This window comes from Rhipicephalus microplus, chromosome 3 (genome assembly GCF_043290135.1).
Source record: "Rhipicephalus microplus isolate Deutch F79 chromosome 3, USDA_Rmic, whole genome shotgun sequence".
Taxonomy (NCBI): domain Eukaryota; kingdom Metazoa; phylum Arthropoda; class Arachnida; order Ixodida; family Ixodidae; genus Rhipicephalus; species Rhipicephalus microplus.
This window is the reverse complement of record NC_134702.1, coordinates 144797883-144809616: the sequence shown is the minus strand read 5'-3', so window position 1 is coordinate 144809616 and position 11734 is coordinate 144797883. Positions and strand designations below refer to the sequence as shown.

At 45.4% G+C, this 11734-nt stretch overlaps 1 protein-coding gene across 1 annotated transcript; it reads right to left on the bottom strand.

Moving 5' to 3' along the window:
• Positions 1-3751: 3751 nt before the first annotated feature.
• On the bottom strand, positions 3752-11333 carry LOC142802986 (endothelin-converting enzyme 1-like). Its single transcript, XM_075888078.1, has 4 exons — positions 11171-11333; positions 9215-9330; positions 7855-7995; positions 3752-4090 (listed from the first exon to the last, which is right to left on the bottom strand). The coding sequence occupies exons 1-4, from the start codon at positions 11331-11333 to the stop codon at positions 3752-3754; spliced, it is 759 nt and encodes a 252-aa protein (XP_075744193.1).
• Positions 11334-11734: the final 401 nt, after the last annotated feature.

Below are 11734 nucleotides of genomic sequence, written 5' to 3'. Positions count from 1 at the left end.
GGATCTCACGCATTGTGGGAATCGTCCTTGAGTAAACGTAGCAGCAGCCCGCATCTCGCTGACTTTCCAGGCAAGTTGACTTCTGTGCTGTCGTGTTGAGAGTACCTCATCGTGCGGCATGATATGAATAACGTCATTAAAACTAATCTGAATTCTGCTGTTACTTCATTGGATGCGACATTGCCTCTGCGCAAAGCCACGCGCAAAGCCACGAAAGCCCATATGCGCAAAGCCCATACACGCAAAGCCACAAAAGCCCTCTTGCACTTCTTAAGGACCACCAGACTTCACGACCGCTTGTGAAAGAACAGTGTGACACCATGCTGTGTAATCTCGAGCTGACTATTCATCCATCTCTTTCTTACTCCTCTTCTTTTCTATCTCTTTCCTTTCTACTATTCTCCCTTTCTCCCACCCAAAGTGTAGGGTAGCCAACCGAGCCAAGCTTAGTTAACCTCCCTGCCTTTCTTCTCTTTTTATCTCTTTCTTTCACCCCTGCTGTTACTAAGAAAAATATACCTCCATGTAGCCTGAAGTACATGTCACATGCAAGGCCCTCATTTTACGTTCAACGTGCCTCGAGCACCTTGTACATAAATTTTTATGCATACGGCTAGAAGCCTGTATGGTTATCCGAAAATTTTTGAAAGCTACTGATTAAATAAATGACACAACACACCTACTAAAATACCAGCCAGCAGTTACTGGAGGCGAGAAATTGTGGGGAAATATAATGGGTTACTCCGTCACCTCTTAATTCTTATCAATCTACACAACGACGTGTAGGAATAAAGGGCGAACAGCGCCATCTCACTCTAGATATGCGAGTTCAAGGTCGTGTTCGTTTTCCTGAGGCATTATCGTTGATAGTGCACATAAATTGAAGAAGGTGAATAAATAACACGCTGTTTTATTTATTGCGCTATGAGATACACAGTCATTTGGTTCTAGCTTTGAGTATATTGGACATGACACGTAATTTTCTCAATAGAGAATAATGAGTTTGTTGTTAATTCCGGCTTATTTGTCTCTAAACGTAGTGTTTCATGTGTCACCTCCGAATAAAATGTAGAATTTATCCAGTCGCGATTTGGCAGTGCACATACAGATACAGTCTCACATGATGGAGCCTGCGTTACCTTCTAGCACCCCACCTGCTGTGATTCGTAGCACTGAATTCAAAATTGTTCCCGTGCAGTTCACCTTATTTGAGTCTGTAGGCGCAGCCATGCCGTAAATGTCAATATTTATTGTTAATGCTGCGACTTTATCTTATTTTTTCATTTCTGTTTTCGTATTAATTTGGGAAAATTCAGGAGTATACAGGTGCATGGCTTAAAGTGACACTAAAGGCAACTATTAAGTCGAGGTTGATTGTTAAAATAGTGGTCCGTAAACCTTGTAGTGTTACTTTTGCGCTAAGGAAGCACCTATTTTGAAAATGAAATCACGTTTTAGTGGTCCCCAGCGGGTTAGCACACTTCAAACTACCCGCCTTAAGAAGTTGACCGACCGGGCCTGTTGCCGTGCACAACGTTGCCCGGCTTTACTGCGCTGGTAGCAGCAGACCGAAAGCAGTGGGAGCCCTAGCAGCAACAATGGTCATTGATCAATTACCCGCCATTAGCTTCAAAATTACAGACCAATTTTTGTTTCAACTGCACCCCGCTACATGGCACCGCCTGTTTCGTATAACCACGAGACAATTGAATTTTCGAACCACTCGCCTCATTCCCCATAGTAACATCCGGCGTTTCTTCTTTCCATGAATCAAACAGAAACTCTTGATGTACGGAAGGTTCTTTATTTAGTGCAATTAGATTAATTACAAGTAATTAATTGTAGGCGTTCCGTCTGATGTCATTGGGATCATTTTGAAGATGTCCTGCTGCGGTGCTTGTGTTCTTGTGCATTTACCTTAATTTCTCCGTAGGTAGGGCACTGTTCTTGATAATATTGTCATTGTCATACACTGAAGTTTCACTCTGACATAAATTGTTATTAGAGTATGGTGTCCCTTTAACGGAAAATGCGTGATGCAAACGATCTTGCTATCTAATAGATATTCGTAATGTGTCCGCAATTAAACATAAATATACTTGCAGTTTTTTAATAATTGTGTTTCCGTAAGCGCAAAAGCGAGTGACCGATGTAGCGGAACTGAATGGTGGCACGAAATTCGAAAACACAATGGCCAATCCATCATTGCAGTGATCAAGTACATGCATCGCTGCTTTGCTTCTAGTATAAATGTATTGCTGTTGCGTGATTTTGGAGAAGTTGTCTTTCAGCATGTCTCTGCTACAAGAATTAACTTGTTAAACACGCAGGAAAGGTGATGTGAAATGAATTGTAGTTATACAAAGCACCGTGTGGGCGGCAGCTGGCCCGGAACCCTCAGAAACCAGGCAAAGACGCCAAGAGACAAGTCTCAATTCACTCGTTCAAGCCTCGGTCGAGACTGTTCATCAGTGGCCACTAAGAGCAAGCTGGGAACGTGGCTATGTCCAGTGTTTTCTCTCTCTATCAACACGCTCGCAGCAAAGGCTATGGGAGCGGCGCCCATTAAACCAGCATTCTGCGAAACACCTTCCTGTATTCTGCAATGCAGAACCCGCCAGAGCTTTCTGTCTACTCTACGTCCAGCGGCCTTTGCAGCACGCCAGCTTCGACATTGAGTTTACAAATGCACCGCTTTGGGAACCGGTCCACTTTTCTTGGCATAACACTGCTCGCTTGGCAGTTCTCACTATTTTGCCACCTGCCGCGCCGCGGTGGTCTAGTGGCTAAGGCATTCGGCTGCTGACCCACAGGTCGCGGGTTCAAATCCCGGCTGCGGCGGCTGCATTTCCGATGGAGGCGGAAATGTTGTAGGCCCGTGTGCTCAGATTTGGGTGCACGTTAAAGAACCCAAGGTGGTCGAAATTTCCGGCGCCCTCCACTACGGCGTCTCTCATAATCATATGGTTGTTTTGGGACATTAAACCCCACATATCAATCAATCAACTATTTTGCCACCATCACTACTGCCAGGGCTGGCAGCGAAGTGCAACTCTAGTATTGACGTCATCCATGGCGTTTCCAATCAGATCACCTGACCCCCACATGTCGCAGCGACCGAAAGTTATGGGGTCGCGCAATCAGATATGGAAGCACGACAGGAAGGCGCCAGGTGAAAATGACGAGGAACCTATGACATACCACTTGCAGTGAAACGGAAGTGGCAGGAATGAACAGAAATTAACTGTAAGCGCAGCGTGGAATGGGTCTCTTTTAATTATCTCTGGTAAAGCACGATCAAAACAAAGCACCCTGCCAGCTCGAATCAAATGGCTTCTCAGTTAGTTTTTTGGTCTGTAACCCCATTCAACCTGTTTTTTTTTTCTCCAAATACGCAAGTCTATAGAAAAGATATGCTTTCGGGCATATCGTGTACAAATCTCCAACAAAAGCTTAACATTCATCTCTTGGAGAATGTGAAACAAAAGTAAACCCCTCAATATCGCAAAATTGTTATGCGATCAAACAAATCAATTAAAAGAGGCGGCTGTCGCGGGACATATGGCACCTCCCAGAAACGTTTATACTGATTTATTTATTGAGGATGGCGTTCGCGAATAGTCATTTAAGAGCAGTTGCTCTACAGTGCTTCTTCATCAAAGGCATCATGCGTTGACAGGGTCTTGAAGGGTAACTTATTGTACACATACGTATTTCGTAACAAAGCCTCAGAAAATAGCGTTATAGGGAATCACAAAAGTGAACACTTTTTCGCGTGGTTCATGGGAGACGAGTACGGACAATGGAACACGTCGGCGAACGCCTCCGAGTTCATCAGCGGCATTACGCAGCGGAGCCGGGCTGCTGCCTGCTGCGAATCACTGCTCGCTTTGCCGTCTGTCTCGCACAACTTTGCGCAGTGGAAGGCGTAGAAGATTTGGTCGGCCTTGAGGGGTCTTCCATGCAGACTCAGAGTGCGCTCATCATAAGGCAGTGCGGTGAATTCCGAGTGGGCCACCAGAAGCCCCCCAAAATCGGCCAGGTTCTCGGAGTCCGGCGGTTCACTGGCCAAGTTGACGTGGAAGAGCTGCTGTGCATGCGCACGTGCGCAGAAAGGTGGCGAGCGCATCAGTGGAACGAAGGAATTGCATTCCGACGCAAATAATTTAGAGCGGGAGGTTAGCGCAGAAGCGTTCATAATCAGTCATTAACTCGAAGGTCAAGCAAATGAATTTTTGAAGGACCTCCCCCATGACAGTCAGCAAGCCTTTTCGGTTAACACAACAGACATTCGATCCCTCCCGGTGCTCTGTTGTCGTTTATTTAGCATATCATAGATGATTACAGTGCGACGCGCTTCCAAGTGAAGCTTTAATGTCAGCGAGTCATATTTTAGAGATTTATCAATCATCTATCTTAAAGTTTTATTTTTGGGGAGAACGCTTTCTGTAATTCAAAGTAAAAAAAAGATGTATCGTCCCATTTATTCTTACTGATTTACTTCTAACTGCTTTTAGCATTGCCTTGTCTACAACGCTAAATAACACCGAAGTGTGCAGAGCATTTCGCTTCATTGATGGCTTCCTATTTTTGATTGACTGTGCTCCAGTGTACATAGAAGCGAAGGTTCATCAGGTGTTGCCAGTGATTAAGGAATGTCTTGTAGCCCTTGAAATCGCCTGCGAACTACCACAAGGGAGCCCTATTTGTTTTTTGTTTCTTGGAAATCCTGTACTATTTCTTGGAAAAATACACATGCCGGTTGAATGGGCCATAGGAAAGTCAGCCTCTTCTTTCTTTTGTCCCCAGCCCCGCCGCGGTGGTCTAGTGGCTAAGGTACTCGGCTGCTGACCCGCAGGGCGCGGGTTCGAATCCCGGCTGCGGCGGCTGCATTTCCGATGGAGGCGGAAATGCTGTAGGCCCGTGTACTCAGATTTGGGTGCACGTTAAAGAACCCCAGGTGGTCTAAATTTCCGGAGCCCTCCACTACGACGTCTCTCATAATCATATAGTGGTTTTGGGACGTTAAACCCCACATATCAAATCAAATATTTCTTTTGTCCCCACGCACTCAGAGCTTATTAGAAGAGGTATTGCGAACTTATGATGTTTTAATAATGTCCTGACAAAGTGGTGTCAAGTTTCGAGACTCAAAGCAAGCGTCTCATCGAAGCAGGCTGTCTCATCCACAGGTGTCTGTTGCCGAAGGCATTTTGAAAGACTCACGTAAAGAAAAGAGGCAAGAACTTTTGGAGTGCTCGGGCTGCAGGGTAGCTTTAAGTTCTTATATGCACACTATTTCTCACAACTTGAAGAAAGTGGCCCTGTGGGCTAACTTGCGCGTTGTTTTTAAGCACCCGAAAAACTGGGGAACTTCTGCCAGTTCACTTGCCAAAATAACGTAATAACGTCGCTCATTGAGCTTGTAATAAGAAACACCAGGTTATATTTGTTGATTATGAGTGTGGTGTATTATCTACAAGCCTGCTTTATCGTGCGGCAAGTACTAAGTAGAGCAGACTAAGCGGCGTCTGAGTGATAAACTACGAGAACACAGCAACAACGAAAGAAATTTACTTTCAGCGCGAGGCTTCCTAGCAGCGCACTGCCAAAGTAGCGGGTGTTCCTCTAATCTGTACACTTGTATCGTTACCGGCCGGTCTTCTTGGAATGAACTCAGACGTGAAATAAAACAAGTAAAAGCTATAGCAGATATGGGAACGTGTGTGTGCGTTTCGTCTTCGATTGCTTTGAGGGACATTGAAATGACGTTTCTTGAAATGAAACCACGCGCAAGGTGAGTTGCGTTCTTTTTTTTGCGATTGGTGTGATTGGAGTGAAATAAACAAATGTAAGTTTAGCACCTGCCTTTCTGTTTACGTCTAAATGTAAGTTTAGCACCTGCCTTTTTGTTTTCGTCTGTGTCGTGTTTTCTTTTTACTTGTACCACGCTAATACAAGCTAAGTTCTTTACTCAAAGATCACCAAACATGAAAATATGTAAAAAAAACGTTTCGTCAAGTTGCGACTCTGGACAATAGGTGACGGGTAATATGGGCAATCGCAGGAAACTGTGCGATACGACGGCTTCCGGTTCGACGCACCATGCGGGTTTGCAGCGGCACGCGTGCATTTTCGTACCACTCCGTTGAAAAAAAAGCATCTTTCTGTGCAATGTCAATGCTTTAGAAGTTGGTTTTTCGTTTCTGCTAATCATGACTGCGACGATGACAACCTACGAAAGCTTTGAACGGTAAAAAAACTTTTTTACCGTACTAGAATGATTTGCAATGCTCTTATGTAGCTCGGGGTATACTGTCAGTATACACCAGTATATGATTATGAGAGACGCCGTAGTGGAGGGCTCCGGAAATTTCTACGACCTGGGGTTCTTTAACGTGCACCAAAATCTGAGTACACGGGCCTACAACATTTCCGCCTCCATCGGAAATGCAGCCGCCACAGCCGGGATTTGATCCCGCGACCTGCGGGTCAGCAGCCGAGCACCTTAGCCACTACACCACCGGATACAGAAGACAGTTTTCATTGTATGATACGTTACTGCAGATAAAAATCGCCGTTTTAAAGATATCAGGGAATGGGGATGACTGTAGCAGTGGGCTAAGAGTTCATTTCGGGATCGCTGCTTCGGCCGACACCGTCGGTCTATCGGCATGAAGCGCAGCACTTATTGAGAAGATTGAGATATCCTTTTTTTTCTACCGTTCAGTGCGCTATAAGATGCATTTCTTAGCCGATTGATTGATTGATTAATTCGTGAGGTTTAACGCACCAAAACCACCATATGATTATGAGCGACGCCGTATTGGTGGGCTCCGGAAATTTCGACCACCTATTTCTTTGTCGAAGACAGACGCTTATTGGAACGCTAATTTGTTCAAGCTGCGAGACATGGCGGCACATAAACAATACAGTCAGACATAGATGGCACCGAATAATCGAAACCCTGCGCGTGTTTAACGCAGTTCTTATTTTGTGTGCCGTCCTGGAGCACAATTTAACCAATATAAACGCAAAATAACTCGTCCAGAGCTTCGTCTAAACTTACTATTCAGTGAATCTTTCTCGTCTTTTTGTCATATAATATATGAGTGTGATTGCCGGCGCTCATCTCGTATGGCAGGTAGATTTCGCTTGCGCGTTTCCATAATATCTTTGCTAGGCGCGCCTGCGCGACAGTTTATTTCTTCATATAATATCGCAGTAAATTCATGCGTAAGTTTTTTATTAGTGCGTAATACACACGTACATGTGATAAAAAGGTCTTCACACACTCTGACTTCAATGTTCGGTACCCAAAGTCTACTTGTCGCTGTGGCTCTCTTCACAGCCGCGGCCCACCTCATTTTCTTTCTTCGTTTCATGGGAATGAATACATGCATTTGCCTTTCACGCTCGAGTTGGAGCAGTCAACAGCTGAACAACAGACCATGGTTTATCAGGACGAAGATAAACGGGTGACCGCGCGCGTGAATCCCGAATAATCTGAGGCTGGAGGCGAAGCGGTTCGCCGTCGTCTGCTCTTCTCGAACCGGAAGGCGGCAACAGATGACGCATCCCACAATCCCTCGCTCGTTTACAGGTCACCTATTGGGTCGCGCTGCCACGAAACATATATGTTGTTGCAAAAGCTGCTTCAGGAACAGGTGGTAGGACTGTCCGCGCTTCAGAGGTGGGACGGTCGGGGCCACTGATTTTGTTAGCGCGTCTTGGCATTTCGCACTGTACTATCTGCTTACGCCACATCAAGACCTCACGGGGGTTTCTTTAAAGCTTCGCTAGAGCATCAATAGGAAAGTGCGCCGAAGTGATGATAGGCCTACTCACACCCACCTCTTTCAGTGACTTCCGCAAGCAGCGAGGGATGGAGGCAAAGTGCTCGGCCACGTTGCTTCGATTCCGCCAGACTATGGTGCCTTGTTCACGCGTGAATGTTTGCAAGCCCAATATCTGCACCATTTCGCGAGCGACGACCTGCGACATACGAAGGGAAGCCACATACTTTTGTACAATTAGAGAACACGTTAGTTAACACCGTTCAAGCGTGCATGTTTTAGGATTCCTTCCATGGACGACCTGGCTAGTCCTTCTCGGAAATTTTCGCCTCTAGCAGCTACTGCTTGCTCAATCATAGACTAACACTATAAGATAACCAACTTCCCGTTTAAAATGAAGCTTTGAGAGGTTATGAGGGGAATTGCAAGCCAAACACACCACACCTTGAGGGGTCCCGTATTTCCTGAGTAATGCGTGTCATATTTACTACGGTAGTTAATGGCCATTTCAACAGTAGCACTCACTAGCTTTTTTTGCTACTTCATGCAGGTCTTCTTAAGACTCTGAAGACTTGTGCAGGACAGAGACAGACACAAGCAGTAGTACCTGCTATCACGTCTGGTCCGATGATCAAGGATTGCCATCAGAGGGCCTTACACAGGGCCTTGTATGCTAAATACCGAGCTGAAACCCTGCGAAAACAGCTAGATTTAAGGAACGTTCACGCCTGCGGTATACCTCGTTTGACCCCTTTTCATCCCTGCAGGGAGATCAGAGAAGCCGCGTGCGCAAAATGTCCCTCTAGGTTACTAAAACCAAACAAGCTTTATTTTTACGGTAAACCATTGAATGATGTATAAAGGCCCACTCAAAATCTATGATTTCATGGCAAGCTGGTCTCTGAATATCGAGCAATATTGCTGCCCCCCACCTTTTGTTTATGCATTTTTTATTCGCCCAACAAACTTTCCCTCTTAGTAAGAGTCGACATCCGGCTATCAAGGTAGAATCATTTTCTGTGGCTCGTAGTTTTAAATTCAAATAATACTTCCTTTAGGATCACATTAAGCATTCGATACCCCTTCAGAGTACCATGTCAATTTTGACGCAGCTTAGCCGCTGCTAAGGCAGGGTGATTGTTATAAAGAGCCTTAAATAGCTTTGGCTGATCACGTATCGAGATTACTTTTTTCCCTCTATACACGACACAACTCTATCAAGCGGACATTCATTTCTAACAGCTTCGTAAAACATATACACTCTCCACTAAGCCGTATTTGAAAGCCGCGCACAAACTGACTGTGCCGAGTCATCCGTAGTTAACGGAGGCCGGGCAATTGTGGTAGAATATACCAGGGTGCATGTTCGCTGCAGGGACGATAATGGCGTAGGCGGCAGAATCGCAGGAAGCGTTTGCCTTCAGTGACAAGAACCGCAAGTGTTGCTGATCGCGAACGAGATGCCTTGCGTGGAGTTCGAGGGCGGTGCGCCAGTCGCGAAAGAATCGCGTAGTCTTCGAGTACTCGAGTTCGTCTGCACAGAAATGCAGAGTAATGAACGCTCTTTGCGACGAATCACGGTGAACGCGTCAGTGCTTTGGCACAAGTAAACTTAACTGATACATGTTCAACGAATAAAATAAGCTGATTCTGAGTTTATGATGTAATTATAATCTGACCACAACGAGTAGAGGCTGTCGCAGAAGTGTTGTTATGTTGGAAGGCCCTACACAAAAGGTGCCACACTGCCACGTGCGGGCTGGGAGGAAAACGAAGACGACAGTGAACACGCGCATCTGCACACTTTATGCTGAAGACAGTAACGAGAAAGAATAGGAACGATCGAGCACACGACAAATAGAATGACCAATCTGCTGCTGCTCTTTCTACCTGTTTAATACGACCTTTTTCTTCGCGTAGCAAGAATATGAATGAAAAAGCAACATTTCTGTAGCCAGCGCCCTCTTTGAACGTTTCGGCTTCTAGAAAACACTACCCATTAATCAATCAATCAATCAGTCAGTCAATCAATCAAACAAATTTGTTTTTGTCTATTTCACAAAGAGAGCAAAAATCAGCGAATAAAATCTTTCTTTTTACAGCTCCACGAGCTCACCGCCCTAAAAATGGCTCGAAAAAAGTCCGAGTGCTATTCGGTCATTCCAGCTACGCAGGCGGCGCTATGCAGCCGTGCTCCAAAGCTGTGACATGGTGATGATCTGCGACGCAATTTGGTCTCTCAGTAGTAATGAATCAGTGAACGCGTCTTCACGCTCTGCGACGCTGACGAGCATGCTCGCGACATCACCGTCTCGTCAGCCATTTTGGCGAACCATTGCGCCACCTATAGCCACTGGTATGGTCGAATAGTATAAGTAATACGAATGCCTGGTTAGTGTTCGTTCTTGTTTGCTAGCTCTAAGAAGGGTGTATACATGTACTTGTGTGAACATGTGCTCGACAGCAGAGCAGAAACTAAGTATCTCCATAAAGAAACCTGCAGTACGCATGCGTAATCGCGCCTATTTTGTTTGTATATTTATTTTATGAGTGACAGGTGTGTTATCTACCTGCATAAACCACATTTCCCTGACTGATATTCATTAATTACGCATCCATCAGTTCTCTCTTCAAACGTCTGCAACTTCTGCCAAAAATAATTGAAACACTACGTCGTTGAAGCGCCCTCGTGCGCCCCCGAATGTGGGTAGCATGGGCAGAAACGCTTTTTCGGCGTGGATCGTTCCTTAAACGCATTTGTCTAATACAGGACTTCGTCTTTCAAAACGCCCGCTGCCTCGTAGCACTGCAATTACACAGAACAAGAGCTAATAACGTCTGCTCGGTGGTTTCGCAGTTGCACATACGAACTCTCCCCAATTTAAAGGGACGCTCAAGGGAAACAATAACTTGATTTCGATTGACGAACTTCACCCAGATAACTCGAATTTCACATGTTTAATTATCATAAGTTCAATATTATCTGAGAAAATGAACGTTAAAGCTTCGTTTTTCCCATATAGCACCGAAATCGCCCTGCGTTGCGCACTAACAAGTGCGCAACGCAGGGCGATTTCGGGGGGGGAGAGAATCTCTAGGTGGCTGCATCGCGCGTTTGCTCGCTTACCAGTCGTGGTGTCGCCTTAAGAGTCGTATATTTTGGATTGTGAAATTGTACTTTAGTAATACGTGAAAGATTGTTTTGTTCCTTACTGTCCCTCTAAGCCATTTTAACCCTACATGGTTTGTTGAGCAGTCCCTACAACGTGTTCTGAAACTTTTTGGGTAGTCTCGGTACATCTACGCTTCAAGTTAGTGCCGGTAGGTGTTCTATATAAATCGCTATAACGTTTCAGCAAAGCGAGCGCGAGTACCATAGTAGTCGTTCAGTTCGCTTGAATGGGGCTTGCCGTCCGGGTATCCGATGAGGGCGGCCATCTTGGAGAGCATGTGCTCCGTTCTTTTGTAAACTTCGTCTCCGATCCCGATCAAGGCGTACAGAAACCTCTTGAAGGCATCCCTGATGTTGCCGACCATGTCTCGAGCTCGGCAATTGGCTCCGGCGTTTGCGTCTAATGCGAGCGGAAACAGGAGCGCAACGACATGTTATTGTGTCTCAGTAGGTTATAATCTGTGCTAAAATTAGCCCGAAAAAAATTAACACATGCGGATAACCTCTACATTAGAACAAGACAAAACGTCATACAGCGCTAAAGGCTCAACGTTAGTATACACTGCTTTATTTAGGGACGAAGCCCATTAAGACCGCACAATGTCCGTAAATCACCGTTTGTCGCCAATATACAGCAGATGTAACGCAGGTGCAGGCGAACGAACCGAATTATACGAGAACGACGAAAAGGTAATTAGAAGGCTGTTAAATAGAAGAAACAAAATTAAAGACCATAATACCGTAAAAACACCTATATTTACCCGCC

Bases quoted from the DNA above. Each gene is read 5' to 3' on its own strand.
- LOC142802986 (XM_075888078.1), bottom strand. From the start codon at position 11,333: ATGGTCGGCAACATCAGGGATGCCTTCAAGAGGTTTCTGTACGCCTTG. The intron at 7,996-9,214 runs GCAAACGCTTCC...CGTATGTCGCAG, and splicing joins TGCGGTTCTTGTCACTGAAG to GTCGTCGCTCGCGAAATGGT. The intron at 4,091-7,854 runs GTGGGTGTGAGT...GCGCATGCACAG, and splicing joins TGCGGAAGTCACTGAAAGAG to CAGCTCTTCCACGTCAACTT.